At 48.3% G+C, this 22,321-nt stretch overlaps 1 protein-coding gene across 2 annotated transcripts in view; it reads left to right on the plus strand.

Moving 5' to 3' along the window:
* NOL10 (nucleolar protein 10) overlaps nt 1-18,629 on the plus strand; it is a 97,367-nt gene extending 78,738 nt beyond the window's left edge. Inside the window, exons 20-21 of one of the 2 annotated variants that reach the window (XM_089923442.1) lie at nt 2,538-2,640; nt 17,731-18,629. In XM_089923442.1, the coding sequence (XP_089779568.1) occupies nt 2,538-2,640; nt 17,731-17,850 (223 nt within the window). In that variant the 3' untranslated portion in view covers nt 17,851-18,629. Of the gene's footprint in view, nt 1-2,537; nt 2,641-8,199; nt 9,006-17,730 lie in introns of those variants that run through there. The other variant, XM_022554120.3, reaches the window with a different exon arrangement.
* Nucleotides 18,630-22,321: the final 3,692 nt, after the last annotated feature.

Here is a 22,321-nt window from a genome sequence, read left to right on the forward strand (position 1 = left end):
CTGCCTTTAAAGGGAGGGAAGCGGGGCCTGCTTTACTGCAGGAGCCTCTGCCCTCGGCCCCTGCGTCTGATCCTGTGCCACGGCTCCTCCTAAAGCTCAGGGCTCTCCAAGCAGCCGAGGCAGAACAAGTTTCTGCAGGTGCCCGGCCAGGTACACGGAGAGGAGACCAGAGCTTCTCTGCCCTACCTGCAGGAAATAGGTCACCCTGAAAAGAGTAGTCATTTCCCACAGTTTACTTGAAAAGTCTTTTTCTTCCCAAATTAGTGTTCTCTGTGTACCACCTTGTCTCAGTGGCTCCATACTTACTCAGGATTCCTGTTACCTTTAAAATCTCAGCACTTGGAGCTCTGAAAGGAAAGAACAAAAGTGCAATGAAGGGTTGGAGGAATTTGCAGAGCTGACGTGAGTCACAGGCGCGCCGGAGTCAGTTTACACGTCACCCTTGAGTTCTGCTCAAGTGAAAAAAAGGCGAAACCAAACCTTAATTTCTCATTCAGTTTGTCATGTGGAAGCTTGTCATTTAGAATACTTAGTGGACACGTTTCCTGAGCAAACCTTTATAAATCAGGCATGGTCTGACACACGCCTGGAAACCAGGAATTCTTCAGGTGGAGTCCTGGTTTTAGGCTTGAATCCTTCTGTGGCCTGGGGCAAGTCAGAGAACATCGTGCCTCCCTTTGTGCCATCTATAGAGGATAAACGCTTCTGTCTCAGGGATGTTGAAAGGATTAATTAGTTAGTCTGTTAAGAACCTTGAAGATGAAAAGTACTTTAAAAGTGCTTCCTAATAACATTATTGCTTAGAAAACAGTGCCACTTTTATGCTAACCACGTTTACCTCTCAAATCATGTAAAGAAGGTATGTTTAGTACTAACTAGTAGTCATAAACTAGAGGTAGGGCTTTCAAAGGCGTAAACATCAAACATTGGCTTCAGAATTTCAAAGGAGCATCACTTTGTCTAATGGATCATTTAGGAGCTGTGTTCTCAGTAATTAGTTACGAAGATCATATTTCAGGAAAAAGAAGACCCTTCCACACAGTGCGCACACCCCCTTTTAAATTCAACCAAGTTTTTTCATATTCACTTTTAAAAAGGGGGCACAGTTTTAAGTTGGTGCAAGGAGGATTGGAAAGGGAAGTATATTTACTTTTTTTTGAGGAAGGAACCGAATAAAAGAGAAAACCATATTCTTGTTTTTTGTTCCCTCTCTTCTCCCCTCCTAGTTTCATCCCAGGGATATGAGGGTGTTGCTTTTAGCCTTTTCTAGAAGGGCTAGAGCTAACTTTAAAACTTACTCAAGGGGCTTCCCTGGTGGTGCAGTGGTTGAGAGTCCGCCTGCCGATGCAGGGGACACGGGTTCGTGCCCCGGTCCGGGAAGATCCCACATGCCGCGGAGCGGCTGGGCCCGTGAGCCATGGCCGCTGAGCCTGTGCGTCCGGAGCCTGTGCTCCGCAACGGGAGAGGCCACAACAGTGAGAGGCCCGCGTACCGCAAAAAAAAAAAAAAACTGACTCAAAATGTCTATCTTTAGGCTTAATACTGTTTTTTCCCTCTAAACCAGCTTAACAATGATCTGATTTTATAATAATACATTATTATAAGAACATTCAATGAAGTGTTGTATAACTGGTACAAAATTCAAAACATTCAATGAAGTGTTGTATAACTGGTACAAAATTCAAATTTAACGTCTTGATTGTTGTAGCTGGCAATCAGTTGCCGGGCACAGCAAACCATAACAGTGACAAAGATTATAAAAAGAGACCTTAGAAACATGATCAAGAAATGAAATGAAATTGAAATTTGGGCAAATTGTGTCAGAAAGGGTAATTCAGGTAAGAAATTGAAAGGAAAACACCTGGAGAAGTAGCAGTGAATAGGGCTGGATCAGATAGAATTTACCCTCAGTGTAACTGCTTTTGTTCCCTCTGTGTAATCGTCTAGACGAGTATTCACGTTTCAAGTTGGTCATACTGTGGGTGATGAGTGTGGTCCATGAGCTAAGACCGAGTGAAGGACAAATCAGAATTCTCAGAGCACTTCTCTGTGGCTCGACCTGGAGAGCTTCCTTTGTGTTGAGTCCTTTGTAGAAGGTGAATGAGTTGCCAAGATGCTCACATACCTAACTCATGCGTGGATTACATATAAAATGCTTTAGCAGCGTAAGTGCCGCTGACTATTACGGTAAATTACAGGCTTCAGAAATATTGCTCCTTTGCCTTTTGGCTTCAGAAATGTGATTTAGTAAGATAAGTAGCAACCATTGAAATATGTGGAACCCCCACTTAAAATATTAAATTAGTGGGGGTTTGGGACAGCCATTGTTTCTACTAGGGATCTGCTGAGTCTGAATAATGATGGTTTGAGTGCCCGCAGTTCTCTCCATTGATTGTATTAAACGAATGCCATTTTCTGTCTTTACCAAATTTGTGAAAGATCATTCTTCGTGTGATCAATTCTAATTAAAACTTGTTTCAAATGGTAAATCAAAACAAAATGCTAATTAATATGTCATTCTCTTAAATTTCCTGCAGTAAAACCCTTGAAGACCGGTTGAAACTCGAAGCGAAAAATGGGACATTGAGCGTATCGGACACCACGGTTGGCAGCAAACAATTGACATTTACATTAAAGAAGGTAAGTTGCTTTTTAATGTTCTTTTTTAATTTATAGAAGCAAAATAGGCCTCCAGTAGTGTTGTGTGTGTCTTCCCAGGCTTTTCCCCTGTTGAGGAGCTATGTTCTCTTCAGGCCTTTTTCCTGCAGCCAGGACCTGTCCTGGGCCGCAAGCACACGGCTTGGCCTCGGCAGAGCTGGCGTGTTTCTGGTGTCCTGAGGGAGACAGGGCCTCAGTGACCCCAGGCTTGGTACTGTTGGTGAGGAGCTGCCGTGTGGTTTCTGGGTGGCTGGACCACCTGAATAGGGCCTTCTAAAGCACAAGTCGTGACCTCCTGCGGTATAATGGAATAGTTCAGGCTCACATGGACTTAAAGGAGATCAAGAACTGGTGAGTTCTGATGTGTTCATGGCAGTAAGATCAGCTTGTCCAGGGTAGGTGGTTTCTGTCGGTAGTAGGTTATTCTGAACTGACTTATAACAGTCATTTCTTCAGCCGGCTTTGATGATGCCTGGTACCCATTGAAGGAGGAATAAGCTGCTTTAAATATTTGCTAGGAACTCGTGGGTGAAGCTCTTGCCAAGTCTTGGCTCCCTGCGCACCGATGCCGAATACAAATACAGAGATTTGGAAGATAAGAGGTGGAGAGGCTTTTTATTTTCTTTGCCAGGCAAAGGGAAGACACAATAGGCTACCCCCCTTCCCGGGGAGTTACAGGGATTCTTATAGGGGAGTTCGCAGTCCGAAGTGAGTGATAAGGGTCAAAATGGTGAAGGTCTTACATTCTTCTTCTTGCATTATTTCAAGACAGTCCCCACTGGAGTCAGGCAACCAGGTAATTGGGTCCAGCAGCCCGGTAATTGGGTCCGTTAGTCTCTGGGTTATCGGTCTGTGACCTCCTTTCTGAAGTGCAAACGGCTACAAGGGGTGATTTGCTACAAGAGATTACAGGGGGAGCAAATACCAGGTGTAGAATGTAAATTACACAGGATTAGGGGTGACAGGTTAGCTTTGTGAAGGACAGATCTAACTACAGACACTACAGATTAGTAACAGTTAAAATAAAACTAGGATTGATTAACTCTTTCAGGCCAGGTTATGTTTCTTCTCTAGCCTGTTCACTGTTCCCTTTATTTTTCTTTGTTCTCAGGAGAGGGAAAACTTCATTTCTATTTTTGCTACATGGTTTTATTTGTCAAATTTTTTTTCTCATTTATTCAATCTTCCTTAATATACATTGTCTCCAAGAGGGAAAGAGTGACAAAGACTCCTCCTCTGATTCTTTTTTAAAATTGAGTTCTAATTCACATATCACAAAATTCATCCTTTTAAAGTGTACATACAGTTCAGAGGTTTTAGTATATTCACCAAGTTGGGTGTTCATTACCAGTGTCTAAATCTGGAACATCCTCATCGCCCCAGGAGGAAACCCCTTGTGCAATCACCCCGTACTCACATCTCCCCTGCCTAGGGATTTGCCTGTTCTAGACACTGTATATAAATAGAATCATACAACGTGTTTTCTTTTGCGACCAGCTTCTTTCACCTTAGCATGTTTTAAAGATTAATCCTGCCAACACTTGTTATTGTTCGTCTTTTTTATTGTTGCCATCCTAGTGGGTGTGAAGTGGTATCTCATTATGGTTTTGATTTACATCTTCCTGGTGACTAATGAGGGTAGAGCATCTTTTCATGTGCTTATTGGCCATTTGTATATTTTCTTTGGAGAAATGTCTGTTCACATCCTCTCCCATTCATCTCTGATTCTTTGACAGTTCTCTTGGTGTCATCAGGAGGCTTGGCAAATGATAAGGACATTTTTCTTCTTAGTTACCATCGATTATCCATTGTATTAGATACAATAAAAAGAAAAAGCAAAAAAAAGAAGAAAAGTTGTTTTTTCCTTGTGATGAGAACTCTTAGGATTTACTGTCTTAACAGCTTTCATGTGTGTAATATAATACAGCAGTGTTAGCTAACTGGAAGTTTGTATCTTTTGACCACCTTTCTCCAAGTCCCCCCTCCTCCCACCCCGCCTCAGAACATCTTTATTATAAGTGTAAGAAGCTTTTCAGTTAAATCTGCCTCCATTTAGAGCAAATTTGCACTCTTACACTTCTCATTTAAATAAGCCAAAACTGGCTCTGTGTTCAGATGAACTAACTGTGCCTGCACCTAGTTTCTTAGAAATTCTCTGTGTACCGTCAAACATTTCCCGATTCCCCCTGAAGTCCAAGAGGCCGAGGGGGCGTCAGGCGCACGGCAGCTGTGGGAGGACCTCTGGCTCGCGGCTGCCCTGGCCCTGCGCTCCCTCTGTGGCACGGAGTGAGCTTCAAGGAGGATGCATGCCCACTCCTTTCCCACTTTTTCCCCTTAATTGGAAGGTACTGAGTTGAATATCAGGCTGTAATTCGTGGTAAAGTGAAAATAAGATGGTTCTGATTTTCTTGGGTGTTTTTCCCCCTGAAAACAAAAGCAACACTGAGTAAAAAGTACTTAACACAGCCTCGTGGTTGAGTCCAGCAGAGGCTTGGAAACTATTCTGGGGGATGCATCAATTGGTGTTTGGCTTATGCCTGTTTTATCATTTGGCTAACAGAATTTTAACTATTAAGTCTTAGTTTTACTTAAGAATATTTAGGGAATTGTTTGTATATTTGTTTATACAGATCGTTTTATACTAGGGGTACAATATAGTCAGGTAAGATCTCGAGTTTTCCCAGTATTTTCATATGTGAATCAAATTGAGGGAGAAAACCTATGCTTTAATATTATTTAAAATTGTGAGGTGGCAAAACTGGGATTAGGTCCCAGATCCTGTTTCAAATGTCCTGTAGTTCAGTCCCTCAGGGGCCCTGGGCCGCTGCTAGTACGAGGGTGTGGGTTTGTGTTCATCCTCCCCTGTCTCTGTGACAGGGCTGCTGTGGCTGTAGCGGAGGGAGTCGGGACAGGAACAAGGAGGGGAGTGAGCTAGTTGGCTCTTCGGTCATAGCAAATGGGTCACATGGTGGCGACGTCTTCCAAATACAGCCTCTTTTCAGAAGGGGACTGATGAGAGGTTTTTCTGGACAGGGGTTTGTCTGCAGGACGATCGCTCTTGCATACGAGCTCCTGCTTAGGCTCCTGCCTTGTGGGAACCAGTGGGCAGGGCTTTGTGGAAAGGGGCTTTGCCACCGGACACATAAGGGAAATCTACTACTGATGTCTGTATTAGAGATGCATAACAGCACCTGACTTAAAAGCCCCACCCAGAACACCTTGTTCATCTTTATTTTATTTTCCCAAAGTTATTTGGACAAGAAGCACTTTTTTTAGGGATACTTTTTTTAAAAAATAAATAAATTTATTTATTTATTTTTGGCTGCGTTGGGCCTTTGTTGCTGCGTGCGGGCTTTCTCTAGTTGCAGCGACCGGGGGCTACTCTTTGTTGCAGTGTGCGGGCTTCTCGTTGCAGTGTGCGGGCTTCTCATCGCGGTGGCTTCTCTTGTTGTGTGGAGCCGGGCTCTAGGTGCACGGGCTTCAGTAGTTGTGGCATGCAGGCTCACTAGTTGTGACTCGCGGGCTCTAGAGCTCAGGCTCAGTATTCGTGGTGCACGGGCTTAGTTGCTCCGCGGCATGTGGGATCTTCCTAGACCAGGGCTCGAACCTGTGTCCCCTGCACTGTCAGGTGGATTCTTAACCACTGTGCCATCAGGGAAGCCCTAGGGATACTTTTTAACATGCAAAAACAAATTCACTGACTTTACAGGGGTCTTGATGACACCGTTATTTGGTCTGCTAGGGAGTATGCAGTTTCCCTCGGGGTTTCTGACCTTTCCGTTAACAAATGTGTATCAAATACCTGCTCTGTGCCACATTCTGGGGATACACAGAACAAGACAGACTTGGTCTTTGCTACCACAGTCCTAAGGCTATAGAGGGGGATACACACACAGTCACATCACTGTAATGTGGGACGTGCTCCCAGGGAGGCCCGGGGCTGTGAGTGTCAGGGACCTGGCCTAGACCATGGAGTGTGGGGCAGATGAGTGAGGGACAGGCTGGATCTTAGAGTCAAGTCAGAGCCTGGGTGGGGCAGGCAGGGTTCCAGGCGCGCTCGGGGATCTGAAGGCGCCTATGCGTGCGAAACAGCCATCTTGGGGAGGGGAACTGTGGCTTTGGGTGTAACTAGAAAGACGTGTAGAGTTGTCCTGTGGGGCCTGGTGAGTAGGTCATGTTCAATTTTAACCTCAATCCTAAGAGCCGTGGAAAGTTATTGAAAAGTTCTAGTTAGCAGAAGACTACATACTGTTTTTATTTTTAAAAAGTCCTGTGGCTGGAGGCTCCTCCCCTGCAGTGAGGGGCCCGTGGGGTGCGGACGGCACCCCGACCTGGGACGGGGCCAAGGTAGAGCCAAGGGGAGGAGTACACAGGGCAGGCTTTATTGTGAAAAGGCTTTGCAAAAATGGTAATAGTCAGAAAAAGAACTTAAATAATTATTCGGAATCTCTAAGAGTCTCCTAGAATAGGGGCGATTCATCTCTTTTTGGTCTTATAAATTGCTTTCCTTTCTCACGATTCCCTCACCTTCTAACTCTTTAAAATATTGAATGATACCAGCTGGAAGTGAACACAGGGACTTTCTCTTCAAGACTGAAATACAAATAGTATTTTCAGGTGCATGGAAAATACAGGTCACAGGCAGGCAGGCTGCGTACATAGGTATCTATAAGGCAGTGTTTTTCAACCTTTAAAAATTTGTCCCTGCCCCTGCTTTCACAGTTACCTTCTGTCAGTTCCACCGGCTAAGATTTTTTTTTTTTGAGCTTCATGGTTAGGAGTTTGTATTATCCAAACCACCAAAAGTGTTTTTAAAACTCTATAGCTCTTACTTCATTGCGGATTCTGCATTGAAACTCCTCTCTTTTAAGAATTTCTGCTAAACGTAGTGAAACTGTTTGGAGGAGGTCTGGTTCTCGCCTGGGTGCTGAGAACGGCGCCTTTCAAGCAGCCCGCCTAGAACCCACGTGCCCGTTCCAGCCATGAACTTGCGACTGACGTGTCTGCCGAGCCTTTATCAGCATTTAATGGTAGATCTCTGCCTTTCAAGGGGAGTTTGACTTTCTGGAAATAGCCAAAAACTCTTTGGAACCAGCTCTGGATACTGAACGCTTAATCATGGGTGGGTTATACGTTTCAGGACACAGAAGTACTTTTGTGTCTTTAAGACAGTCTGAGTAAACTAATGAATGTCTCTGGCTTGTAAACGAAAGACAGTTCTACGTGAGAAGTCGTGGACATCTTGAAAGCAATAGCGTCCTCTTAAAATTGGCTCTCCTGGGAGGGACCGTGTTGTGTGGGGAGTTGGAAAGCCAGCCTCAGACTGTGTGGTTTAGACCCGTGTGTCAAGGCCGTTACTCTTACCCAGGGGTTTAGGGTTTCAGGTTTCACAGTGACCGTAAAGGTTGGCCCTCGTCCTGCTGTCCCTGCCGGAGCAGGGCAGTGATTGGTGGTTGTGCTGTTGGCGTTCTGATGGCCACAGAAAAGGGGTGTTGGCCTTCCCTTTCTCTTTCTCTCTCCTCATTTAATCTTCTCTTTTAGTCGGAACAGCAGAAGAAGCAGCAGGAGGCTGCGAAACTGCACCGACAAGAGAGGAAGACCCTCCGCCGTTCAGCCGGTCACCTGAAGTCCAGGCCCAGGAGAGGACGGCCGTTCCACTGAGTCTGGAACCGATCCCACATGTGGTTTGGAGGAGCTTGCCTCCCCTACTTGACCATCGTTAGAGGGTGTTGTCTGTGCCGGGGACGCACGCTCCCGGAGCCCCGCGGAAACCCTCGCTGCGTCTGCAGGGGTCGACATCTGGCAGCCGGTCCCAGGCCTCTGGTCAGACTGCGGGGCTGCGCCCGCTGGCCATGCGGTGCCCCCAGGGCTCCCCGAGAACATTGTCCCTTTCCCTGGTTTTAATCAAGTAAACGAGGTGGTTGTTTTTGAATATTGTGAAACGTGACATGAGAGGTTCTCTTGTGCTGAAAACCAGGACTAACAGTCTTCCAGAAACTTTCTTGCACTGCCTGCCACCATCCATGAGTCAACCACCCCGAGATGCCATTCCTGTCTTGCCTGACTTGTGAACGTCGGTCGTGTTTATGTTTATAAGGATATGCTGGTAGCTGTGTTGCTTGTTTATGTGTTAGTTTGGGATTTTTTTTAATATATTTTTATACCAAGAGAATATAAAGTAATGGTAATAACAGTCTAAAACAAGAAGTGGAAGCTACTGGATATTCTTTAACTTGGCACAAGATTAAATACAGATTTTTTTTTATTATTCTGTTTCTTAAGTGTAATTAGAGACATACCGGCTGGAGAAAATGTTTATAAAAATAAATGCTTTCATTTGAACAGCTTCTTGGAGAGAGACCCATTCCTTGAGTTAATTTGAAAAATAACTTTGGTGTCCTTAGTTTTTTGTGTATGCATGTGATTTTGGAGATGCGTTTCTTTATGTACAACTGGGATAGTGACTCTTTGGATTGTAAATGATGGAATCTAACTTGAAATGCTGTGAGCCAAGAGGCAAAGGCGTTAATTAACACAGCCAGGCTGTCGAGCCTTAGCTGCCTCGGGACACCTGGATCCAGGCCTTCCAAACTCAGGCCCGTCTGCCCTCCTTTCTTTTCTCCCTCCTGTTTCAACATGACTCCTGTTTGCTCAGGTCTCCCCTCTTCTCTTCCTACACCCCCTCCCCATTATATCTCCGCTTCTGTGCAGACTGGCCTGCTCCCCCAGGCAGGGAACGGCATGGGTCACACTGTTACCTCTGTGGTCTGAGAGAGAGTAGGCGTGCGCGCGCGCGTGTGTGTGTCTGTGTGTGTGTGTGTGTGTGTGTGTGTGTGTGTCTGTGTGTGACAGACACGGTCACCAGAAAGAGACTCTGGTTACATGGGCAGCCAACCCAACATGTGTTGTGATACCAGAGGGTCCCGCACCTGTTTGGTACTTTCCTTTCTCAGCTCGTCCCCTAAGCTATTCACGGGGCTTCAGCTCTCTGTGGCTCGCTTTTCTGTCTCCCATGCTACTGTCTTCAGGAGCTGGGAGTTTGAGAAGAACTTAAAGGACACTGCCAGCTGGAGTTTGTCCCCAGGGGTTGAGGGTTGTGCTCCAGACCTGTTTCCTGGGGTCAGGCTCTTCTGTACATACACCTGGCCTTCCCGGGCCCCCCTTTTCCTTCTTTGGGGCCCTCCGTGTGACGTGGGGAGCCAGTACACCGTGTGCCAGATTCCAGAAGCAGTGCTGCAGCTGGCAGAGGGGCCTCATTCGCCCTGTGAAGCTAGGGCTTGTCTGAGTCCGGAGCATCGCCAGGGCCAGGAGGATGGTGTGGACCCATTCTGGACGCTTGGGACGCTGGCAGCGGGGCCGGCCTGACCCAGGGTGGGGTCCCAGGCCTGTTGCTACCAGTTCCGTACCCACTGACCGTAACTTCTCTGAGTCTCGTTTCCTCCTGTAAGCAGGCCTGACGCTTCATTTCGGTGAGGAGCGAATGCGGCCCGTACGTGCACGAGCACCTCGCACGGGTTCGGGAGTGCTGGATGAAGTGCTCGCTCAGCAGCCCCTCCCCTCCCCTCTGCACACGCGCCCCTCTGAACTCAACGTATTCTTTTTTTTTTATTCATTCATTTATTTATTTATTTTTGGCTGTGTTGGGTCTTAGTCGTGGCGTGCGGGTTTCTCTCTAGTTGTGGCGTGCAGGCTCCAGAGCGCGTGGGCTCCATAGTTGTGGCACGCGGGCTTAGTTGCTCCGTGGCATGTGGGATCTTAGTTCCCTGGCCAGGGATTGAACCCACGTCCCCTGCATTGCAAGGTGGATTCTTAACCACTGGACCACCAGGGAAGTCCCTCAACGTATTCTTTAATATCAAGATTTTCCTAGAGCGAGGTGCCCCTCAGCTTTTGTTCTGGGGGAGTCCTGAAAGGGCAGATGGAGGGCCTGAGCTGAAGCTGTGAGGGACATTCGAGAAAAACTTGCTGGATAGATAGAAAGCTGCAGAGCGCATCCTCCAGGCCCCGCTGTTCCCCTAGCGACCCCTTAAACAGGCCCACCTCTTCAGGGTGGCGATTCCTGAAGCACCTGCTACAATCCCCCCATTTCTTTCTTGGAGTTTCGTTTTCCATAGTTTCCCTGTGTTTCTGATAGCTTCCTCAGCAGCCCGATGATGTGGCCGTGCTTCTCCAGGGCAGGGGGTTCCTGAGCCAGTAGGAGAGGCCCAGCCTAAAGCTGGGGGCGTGGGTTTTACCTCAGGACCACCCTGCGGTTACCGAGTCATGACTTCTCTAAGCCTGCCTGTACCAGATCCCCTTCGTTCTCTGACACCCTCGACCTGATGCCTAATATTTTTTATTTTGGGTCCAACTATTAAAAGAAAGTTGCTTCCAGCAGCTGGGGCAGTGGTTACTTTTGGAGAGAGGGGAAAGTGGTTGAAGGGGGACATGATGGGGCATCTATAGCACCTGGTTGATTCCAGTCTTTAACCTGGGAGCTGAGCTACTCTCATGACTTGTACACTTTTCTGTGTCATGTTATACTTCAATTAAAGTCATAAGAAACAGAATTGTTTCATCAAAGTCACATGTACCCATGATAACAAATTCCCAACTAATCCATAACGACTAACAGTAGAAGGTATATCCTTTTAAATGTCTGTGAACAGCTGTGTACTATTACCATACCTACCACGATACCAACGAATCGTGCTATATGGGTTGTTCCTCATACTATAACGTGCTGTTCAAGTGCCATTCATGGACGTCTTATTATGCCTGCAACTGAAATGATTAAAGTTCCTAAGACAGTTGTGCGGGTTTCCACCTCATGAAAGACCTGCCTCACTTATCCTCCAGCTGCCATGAGAAGAATGGGCAGAAGCGCTGAGGCCCTTGGGTGACTTGGGCGGGCCTGGACGGGGCGGAGGCGGTGGTGGGACCTGATTAGTTTTGAAGGTGCGTTGGCAGGATTTGGGCTGGGCTGGCGGCGCTGCATGAGGGGGAGAGGAGGCCGCGGCCCCAGTGCTGGGCCCCAGCCAAGCTGGTGTGGGACTGAGGGGGTGAGGACGGATTCCACTCGGACTAGATCCGATCAGGTCCCTTCTCCTCAGAACCCTGCAGGGGCTGCCCTCAGAGCAAACACCCGGATCCTCAGAGCCTCCACGGCATGATGCGGTCCGGCCCCTCTGCACCCGCTTCAGTTACTCCTCGTCACCATGTGATGCTGTTTCTGGAACACACAGAGTGTCCTCTTAAGCCGGGCCTCCGCAGCTGCCATTTCCTCTGCCTGGAGTGCTCTCTCGTCGGCCCACGGCATGTCTGTCTCACCTTTCAGGTCACGACCACCCTGTGCAGAATTGTCCCACCCCTGCTCCCAGCACCGATACCCACCACAATGTGCTTTAAGAGAAGAAAAACAAACAAACAAACTTATTACTATGGAGAATTTCAAACACAAACCAAAGTGGAGAACAGTTTAATGAGCTTCCGTGTACGCATTCATCATCCAGCTTCAGTAATTAACCACAGAAGCTCATCCTGTTTCCTCTTTACTCCTGTCCATTGGCCCTTTGTTTTGAAGTGTTTTGATCCCAGACATCGTATCATTTTACAAGAAATATTCGTAGCGCTTTACTTGTTTATTGTTTATCCCATCCTCCACCCCACGCCACAAGTGCCTTCCATAAGGTTAGGGAGATTGTTTTTTCTTTTCTGGTCTGTTTTGTTTACTGCTGTATATCCAGCACCTAGTACAATGCCTGGTTACATAGTAGCTACTTAATAAGTATTTATCAAATGAATAGTTGAGTCAAGTTAGATGAGGACAGAAGATCAGATTTGGGGTTGAATAGCAGAGGGATGATTCTCACTTGACAAGAGCTTTTACAGAGCTGAAAGGCCTAATTGACAGGAAAGAAGAAAAAAGGAGTCAGAAGAAGTGACTACAGACAGCAGTTGGCAGGAGTTTGGGAATACAGGGGAACAGAAAATGTGAGATCAAGAGAGAGTTTTCTTTAAAACGGGAGAGATCCAGCATGACTACACACCACTGGAAGTAAGCCAGGGAAAGGAAATGGTGACGTCAGAGAGGCGGGACAGCTACTGGAGCGATACCCACTAGTAGGTACAGCAGTTGTCATTGCCGTGTAATTGCCCCAAAACAGGGGCTTAAGGTAACAGTTATCCAACAGCCTCAGTGGATCAGGAATTCAGGAGCAGCTTTGCTGGGTGGTTCTGACTCCTGGCCTCTCGTGAAGATACAATCAAGACGTCCGCCAAGGCCACAGTCATCTGAAGTCTTGACTGGGCCCAGAGGATCCCTCTTCCAAGCTCACACACATGGCTGTAGGCAGAAGGCCTCAGTTCCGTGCCCCACGGGCCTCTCCATAGGGCTGCTCGAGTGTCCTCCCTCCCCCAGAGCAAGGGATCCCAGACAGCAAGAGAGACCAAGACAGAAGCCACTGTGCTTTTTATGACCTGGTGTCAGGGGTGGCACATCATCACTTACCCTTTCTTTGATTTGTTACAAGTGAGTCACTAAGTACAGCCCACTCACAGTGGGAGAGGAATTGGGTACCATCTTTTGAGTGGAGGGAGTATCCCGTAGGGTTGCCAGATAAAATACAGGGCACCCAATTACATTTAAATTTCAGATAAACATAACTTATTAGTATAGATATGTCCCAAATATTACATGGGGCATACTTAGATTTAAAAAAATCATTCATCTCAAAATCAAATGTGATGGATGATCTGTATTTTTTTTTTGCTAGATTTGACAACCCTAGAAAGAATCTGTAGACAAATTTTAGCACCCCCACACTAGCCTGAGAGGGAATGGGATGGAGTGCACAGAGGTACCTCACACAGACACACGGGCAGAGGCCACTGGGGTTCAGATAGGTGACAGGGAGGCAGGTGGACGTTCTCTTCTAATACCTTCTGTTTTCTCATTGGGCCAAGGTGAGCTTCTTGCCCCGCTCACCGTGTCTTGAACTTCTGTGCTTACACAAGCTCACCCTTGATTCAGAACCCTTTGTTCTGGCTGAATCTCTTAATCCCCAGGAACTGTCCATCCCGTTCCTTTCTCTCCTTCCTGCCCCTCCACCCCCCGTGAGCATCTTTGTAGAACACCAATTGCTTCCTCAGAGTAATAAAACACAGGACGTAAGAGTTGAGAAGTCTGGGTTCTGCTTTTGCGTTTCCTCGGATTTTATTGCCTCTCTGAGTTTCCAGAATCCTACCTGTTTTTCAAAAAAAATTTTTTTACCGTGTCCCACAGTAAGAAATACATTTGACACTGTGACCCAGAACACGTGTATCAAAAGTGTTACAAACTGTACCTCCCAGTATATAAAGCAGGCTGGCATTTTTCTGTTCTGTCCTATTACATTTCCTTTACCCCACCATCCTCCCCCAAATAAGTTCCCACCTATTAAATTGATTACATGACCCAGTAATGATGGCTCCAGCGCCCAGTTGGAAATTGCCACCTACCCTAACAGATGGGTTTGTCTTCATGCTCCAGGAGCATGTTGGCAAAACCCCCTAAAGTTTGTCCCCCAAACCTGTAATTGTTGCTGTAACTTCTAATAGTGATAAATTGTGTAGTGAGACATTTTGCTGGAGCTTCCATGAGAATTTTTTTTTGACTGAATGCACAAGACGAGTATTTCAGTGACTTTTCTTTTTTTCAAAGCTCTATCTTCAGCATAAATTAAATGCAAAATAGATTTTATAGAAGAGCAGTTTGGGTGGTTTTATAAGAAAATTTAAAAGATTTTATGGTTCTTAGGTAAACTCTTGATGCATTAAAAATATGATTATTTTTTGATTGATTTTGGTTTTGAAATGACTTTTAAACCTCATATTACCTATGTAGCCATGAAGTTGAACCAAAATCCTGGAGTTTATGCTGTCATTGTTTTTAAGCAAACGTAGATGATGGTAGTTACATAACCATTCTACTCTTTGTAAAAGACCTGCCTCCATATTTCTTATCTGATAGAAAACTCATCTCTCATCTGCACTGAGAATACTAAAAGTAATGTATTTTAATCCAAGAAAAGTCCAAAGTAAATTAACGTGTTGGGTCTTGAAGTGACTGAATTCTTCTCAAAACTTTGAAAGAGGACAGCAAAGTATTAGAAAAAGTATATGTATAAATAAATACTATAAGTAGATACTTGATTATTTCCTCGACATCCCTGTCCAAGTTGGCATAATTTTTTTTCTTCTTTTTGGGAAAACAGCGAGTTGCCTTATATTTGGAGTGTCCTTATATTAAGGCCTATATAAGTGGCTTGATTTAGGGTACCACACACCTTTTTGAACACGTAGGGGAAATTCCAGTCCTAATAATTTTTATTCCAGAAATTCATGTTTTATCCACATGTAAATTTTCCAAAATTATGCAATAAAAAGTCTGTGACATTTGAATGAATTCTCTTGGGAATTAGGGTGCCGCCTTCTACTCAAGACATGTAACCTTTGTCATGAGCGCATCCTGGGTGAATGGAAATGTATTAGAAGACGTTCTGTCCTTGCCCTTAAAGATATGATGGGCCTGGAGCCAGGTTTGAGGAAGGACACAGCTGAGGGTGTTTGTGGGGCGTCCTGCTGCCCAGCTGTCCTGCAGGGGCTGGAAATCACCCACACACTCCCAGTTTTCCTGTCTACGCGCGCGCACACATACACACACACACACATCTTAATTGAGGAGGAAGTTGTTATTCTCTGACGGTGCTGGGTTCCAGACTCTGAGACTATTTTGTAAACCCAGATGGAACTTCAAAGTTATAGGGCCGCAAGCTTTCCTGTTGGGTGGGAGGGAGGCCAGCTGTATTTTTCTAGTAGCCTTGGGTCCTTTCAGACTCAGGACAGCATCATGAATCCTGGACTCCCGGGATTTGATGGGACCGACCTTCCAGTTCAGCTGGCCACACACCTGCCTGACTGGATTTCCCCTGTCCTGTCCCTTTGAACTCACCATCCAGTTTCTGCTGACATACCCAGCTGACAAATGGCCTTCCTCCCATCCCGGCTGGGTCTGCCTCCTAGGTCTCTGCAGGGCAAGTTGAATGTCTCCGGGTGTTCCCTACCCGCCCTCCTGCCCTCCCCCCATTCCTGTCCTGAAGCCCTGTAGAGGGGGAGGCTCACTTCCTGTGTCTGCCGGATCTGAGACCCGCTTCTCCCGCCCTGCTTGGCTCCTTGCGCTTTGGGCGCTGTCTGGTCCTTGGCCGATCTTCGTGTACCTGCACAGGTGCGGACGTGCCCCGGGATTTCCTCCTCCTCTCACAGGACCACCTCTTGCACCTTTCATCCGTGTGCCCTCTGGTGCCTCGGGTCACCTCGCCCAAAACACACGGCATCGACCCCTTGCCCCCACCAACCCTCAGCCCAAGTACTTGTTCCTCTTCCTCGTTGCTCATCCAGTCACCTGAGTCAAAAATCATGGTGCGTATCAGTATCGATGGATTACACCGTGCAAGTGACCAAGCAAAGGGCCGTGTTCTCACGGGGCTTCCATTTTCACGCAGGGACAGGCACTGTCTCTCAAACGTCGTGAGGGTGAAGAGGGCCCTGAGGGCTGGGTCAGCGGGAGGTGGGATGGGACAGAGCCCACCTGTGAGCCAACTAGGCTGGGTCAGGATAGGCCTTGCTGAGAAGGTGAGATCTGAGAAAAGGCTTGAAGGAGGGGAGGAAGGGTGGCTGGGATGCTGGGGGAGGAACATTTTAGGCAGAGATACTGAAAAGCCCCCAGAAATCTTGAGAAACAGAGTTTCTGATTCAGCGGGTCTGAGATGGGGCCAGAAACTTCGGGTTTCTAACATAGCAGGGTCCCCTTTGAGAGCCACCGAGCAGAGGCCCCAGGGCAGGCTTTTGCCTGGAGGTTGAAGGAGGAGCCCGTTGGCCAGTGTAGTGTCAGACTCTTGGCATGGAGGCAGGAGCAGCCTGGTGTCAGCTGTGTGCCCCTGCCGCCCTATCAGCCCTGGGAACATCTGGCCAAGTGTGCAGGATGATGCGGGCTCTGCAGGCTGTGACCCAGGCAGTGCGATGCTGGAGGAACAGCACCTCTGGCCCCCAGACCCCTGAAGGGCCGGCCTCCTCTCTCCCTCCCCGCGCCCCTAAGTCCCCTGGCTGGACAGCCTTTTCTGCACAAGGAAGGCAGCAGAATCTGGGGTCCCCCAGCCACACTGTGGGAAACTCTGAGCCTTTCATGATGAAGGGCTTCAAAACCCAGAATGGAGCCTGATGAGTAGAGAAAACAGACGGAAACAAGAGGAGACCTGGGTCTGGCCCAGACTTGCTCGTGGTTAAGCTGCCAGTCAGCAGCCAAGTCACTTAACCCGTCCGTGCCTCGGTGTCTGCGTCTATAAAATGGGTTTAATAGTATCTGTCCCCTAAAGACTTCAGAGGATGGAGCTTAATGAATGAGATCCATTAAACTCCTCAGAAGAAAGGTATAACTAAATATAAAGCACTATTGTAATTAGCTCTGGTTCTTTAAACCAGGTCACATCTTGTTTTAAGAGGGTTACCATGACAACAGATTTGTTTGAAAAACACACGTAAAAAGGTGTGGCTGTGGGCTTCCCTGGTGGCGCAGTGGTTGAGAGTCCGCCTGCCGATGCAGGGGACGCGGGTTCGTGCCCCGGTCCGGGAAGATCCCACATGCCGCGGAGCGGCTGGGCCCGTGAGCCATGGCCGCTGAGCCTGCGCGTCCGGAGCCTGTGCTCCGCAACGGGAGAGGCCACGGCAGTGAGAGGCCCGCGTACCGCAAAAAAAAAAAGGTCTGCTGGAAAATAATTACTTTCCCTCAGGTTTTGGCCTAGCAAGTATGGGTCATTGCCTTTCGTGTAGTTGAGTGCAGCGGCACGTGAAGGAGAACCCGCGTGTTCTTCACTGTGGAGAGCTGAGTGGCAGGCACCACGTGAAAAAATCAGGATTGGGGGCTAAGACCCGCCAGCTCACCCGTAGCCTGGGGAGCCCCCAGGGGCCGCACCATCTGGGCGTTCTGTCCGCCTCTCCTCGCTCTCTGTTCGTCCTCATCTCTTATTACTATCTAACCGCTCGCTCTTCCGTTCACAGGGCCATCCATCGTCTCTACCCTTAACCCTCCAATTAACTCTCCCAGCCCTGACAGGCCCCAGGAGATGGGCTGTGTCAGCCCCACGCAGCCCCGTCTCAACCGATGCTGATAAAGGGTGAGGGGCTGGGACAGAATACAGTGCACGTCTCTACCCTGTTCTGGCTCCTGTCGTACCCTCTGGTGACGTGGGGCTGAGCGTGCCCGTACAAAAAAGGCCATCAGACTGAGCTGCACCTCTGTGAACTTTGTGGGTTGAGAGTTCCTCCCTGCTACTGGTAACCATAGCAACAACTTCTTCGACAGGGACCACACCCACCGTTGGCCTCCCACCTGCAGATCTCCGGGTACCAAAGGCTCAGAGGAAACAGCCAGGTTCGCCGGTTACCACATCTAGAAACTTGGAAACATTAAAAGCCCCTGGATTTCTTTCTCTGTCAAGTGGGCATAATTCTACCTCACGAGGCTGCAGGGCCATTTAATGAGATAAAGTGTGTAAAGAACCAGACAGTGCTTAGAAAATGGTAGGTTCCTTGTTCAACATCTGACCCCCCTTCCCTGCCCAGTCTTGTCAACACGTTTGGTCCAGTGTGGACCCCGCTTGGCACATAAGTGTGGCACTGCAGGAACACCCTTCCAGTGGGTTCTGCCCACAGGACAGTCATCTGACTGTGTGACAAGGTGGCACCACGGTGGAGACTCAGCCCCAAATGAGGTCCCAGGCCCCGTGTCAGCGAAGTGGGCTCCACACTTGGGTCACAGGCTCCGTTACCATGGAAACAGTCGATGCGGTCCTACTCTCCGCTCCCCGCTGCCTGACCCCATTTGCACCACAAGTTTCATCAGTAGAAGCCAAATCTCCACCAGATGGTCACTCCCGCTTCCCGATACAACCTGCCAGACAGCTTCTATCTTTGAAGGGCCATCTCAGAGGATGCTGGGGACGAAGACCAGAGGACTCACCTCCTGCTTCTCCCCCCTCCTTCGTCGCGCTGCCTGATGGTCGCCATGGCCTCTCCTCCCTTGCTTGGGACATTGCCAAGACCCCTAATGGAAAAATCCCTGCTGCTCCTTTCCCTGCAGTCTTCTGGATGAGAATAAACCCTGAGCTTCGGGTGAATTTTGAACATTCCCCTGCACCCATTCACCCCTGTGCTTTCTGCCTTTGATTTCAGAATCCGAATTTCTTGGGTAACAAATATTTGACTTCTGCCCAAAGCAAATCTGCAGTTTAAGTAACAACACACAGTATATAAATCTGACTTATAGCTCAGCAGTTTTAGAAAATAGTTCCATCATTTCTAGGCTGCGGAGTGTCTGGTGGAAAAACCTCATTGTTTGCCCATTTCTCCCCGAGGGCCCTTGCTGGGAAGACGGTCACCAGGTCAGGGCAAATGCGGGAAGGCAGCCAAGCGGGCATGGCTGTTACGGGTTGGAGGCCCCGGAGCTGGGGGCAGTCAGGCCCTGGAGACCTGACTTGGCTTGTCTGCCTGAATTCCCAGCTTCCCTTATTAGGATATGGTCTCTAAACACGGCTTGAGGCTTCAGGGTTTATGTCAATTATACTTGAAAATACTTGTTCAATCAGTTTGCTCTTCAAACCCTTTAGCAAGATGTGTTCTGAGCCCCCAGTGTGTGCCTGGCATTGTCCCAGACAATGAGAGGCGGGGACATATAAGAGACAGATAAGACCCGGTCCCTCCTTGCGTGGGGACAGAATTCAGCCAAGAAAAGCATGACAGGGCAAGGCAGTGCAGGGTGGGAGTAGCGGATGGGGAGTGCAGGGGAAACGTGGGAGCTGGGGGAGTGGAGTCTGAACCTCCAGGCACAGGGCTGGCCCAGGGAATGAGTGACAGCCCGCAGATATGCCAGGAGGTGAAAGGGCTGGGGGGGGCGGGGCACGGGAGCCAGAGGGGCGGGGCCTCGATTCCAGAGCAAGGGTACCCCGGCATCTTCTTGAGCCCAAGGGTGACTTGGCCACCTTGAGCCCCTGTTTCCTCCATCACCACATCGCCTTGCTCATTCCAACAATGGTTCTTTTCAGAAGTGGTACCTGGGTGTCCAAAATGCCTTAGGAGGATACTGGGGGTCATGGGCATGTGTCGGGTTTCATTAATACCAAATGGCTTTGAAGCTCTTGTCTCTTCTGGCACCCTGGGTGGGTGGGTGAGGGCTGGAAGGAACCAGTACACCATGCTCTGGGCACATCTTGTACCCGATGGTCACCCCAGGCGGCCACCCCATATCTCAGGGCACCAGCCTCTTCGTGTGTTGAGGGGGTGACGTCCAGACACCTCCAGTGCTGAACAAACCCACCCAGGCTGTGTTCTTAAACCGTCAGGCCCCAACTCGCAACTCGATTTTCCCTTATTCTTTCTAATTAGAAGAGAAATACATGCTGATTATTTAAAATGATTTAAACATTATAGAAATGTAACAAGGAAAGCGAATTTCCCCCAGAACCCCGTCTCTACAGGAACAACCACTGGTTTTTCTCGCTTGATCTTACTGGTGTTTGGATATTTGCTGGGAGAAAACAGCTACAGGCCGATGCTTCCTCATTTATGGGGCACTCGGTGGGCAAAGCACGTTCAGGGCACAGTGAGGGGTTGGGGGTGCTTTTTGTCCTTAAGGAGCTTCCAGTCTAAGGAGGGAGACAAAAATCCATGAGAAACTTAGGCCAAGAGGAACCTAAAGAGACATGATACTAAATGTAACACGGTGTCCTGGCTGGGGTCCTGGGACAGAGGGAGGACGTTAGGTTAAAGCCAAGGACATCTGAGTAAAGTCTGGACTTAAGTTAAGGATAACATATCCGCATTGATTCATGAGCTGTAACAAATGTGCCGCTCGAATCTGAGATGCTCGCAAGAGTGGGAACCGGTGTGGGTACCTGGGAACAGCCTGTACCATATTCTCAATTTCTCTGTAACCCTAAAGCTGTTGAAAAACATTAAGTGTATTTAAAAAAAAAAAAGACAAACCGGAAACACAGATCAGGCAAAATGGTAAGCGGTGTGCGGAGGTAGGAGAAGCTCAAGGCTTTCGGCTCCGGGGGTGGTAGCGGGAGGGGCTCTCACCCGGGGACCACCTCCCAGCCACATGGGGGGCGAAGGAAGCAAGACGGATGTTCCAGGAGAGAGCAATCCGAGGCCCCATCCAGAAACCGGCCCTCGTGCTCCCTCTGAGAGCCCTGGAAAAGCCACAAGAGAAAGGGGACTATTAACCCATATCGGGGGGGCAGAGGCCGGCGTTACTGCACCAGCTCAGGCCGCCTCTGCCAGCCAGGCGGAGGGCTCTGTAGGTGCCAGTAAATAGATGCTCAGGAAGTCTTCTGACTCCCGTTCCTGTTTACAGTTGTTTCATGGCTGGAGGTCAAATCCAGAAAGCTTCTCTGAGAGTCTTCCTGCCCCTCGGTTGGCTCCGCCACCGTGTTCCCGTTCAAACCCTCGAGGCGCGCTGGGGCCGAGGGATTGACCAGCGGCCCCAGAGAAGCCCGGTTCCTTCTGGTTCCTTCCCCTGGACGTCTGTTTATGAAGGTGTCTGCAAACACAGCTGTATGGAGAAGTCTTGAAATAGGAAACAGAGTCCCTGCTGAATGTCTAGGTTAGATGAGAGTTCAGAAAAAATGAAAATTATTTCCTCCACGGCCAGCAAGTTTGGAGACCCTCCCCGGATCTACACACCCTGCAGATGACTCAACTCGACTCGCCCCCTCCGTCCCCCATGCTTGCCGGGCATGCACCGTGGAGCGAGCGGCACAGTGGGGGCCCCGGGCCAGGCTCCTGCTCTGTCCTAGCACCAGCCCTTCCCCAGGCCCGGCTCAGGCCCCAGTGCCCAGCGAGCCTCACTCTGCTAACTGGGGCATCTGCTCACTGAAAATGCCATTGTTAATACAAGTAACAGTAGCCTGTGCCATCCATGGGGGAGAATCATTCTGCTATTTTAACCATTTGTAAGAGAACACTTCAGCGGCACTAGGCACATCCACATTGTTGTGCAACCATCACCACGATCCATCTCCAGAATTTTTCATCATCCCAAAGAGAAACGCTATACCCACTGACCTGGTAACCTCTACTCTACCTTCCATCTCTATGAATTTACAATTCTACGTACCTCATATAACTGAAATCATACAATACCCGTCCTTCCGCGTCTGGCTTATTTCACTAACCGTGTGTTTTCAAGATGCATCTTTGTGGCAGTAGCATGTATCCAAACTTTATTCTTTTCTATGGCATAATATCCTGTTGTATGTATAGACCACACTTGGCTTATCCATTGATCTGCTGATGGACACTGGGTTGCTTCCACCTTTTGGCTGCTGTGAACCTTGGTGCCCAAGTATCTTTTTTGAGTCCCTGCTTTCAATTCCTTTGGGTATAGGCCTTGGAGTGTAATTACTGAGTCATATGGTAAGTCTATTTTCCACAGGGGCTGCACCATTTTACATTCTTACCAGCAATGCACCAGGGTTCCAGTTTCTCCGTATCCTTGCCAATACTTGTTATTTTCTGTTTTTATTCCTTACTTTAAAAAATGTATTTATTTTTTACAATAGCCATCCTAGTGGATGTGAAATGGTATCTC

Source organism: Delphinapterus leucas, chromosome 13, assembly GCF_059928025.1.
Source record: "Delphinapterus leucas isolate spDelLeu-1000000601 "Yukka" chromosome 13, BTC_Dleu_Yukka2, whole genome shotgun sequence".
Lineage (NCBI taxonomy): Eukaryota > Metazoa > Chordata > Mammalia > Artiodactyla > Monodontidae > Delphinapterus > Delphinapterus leucas.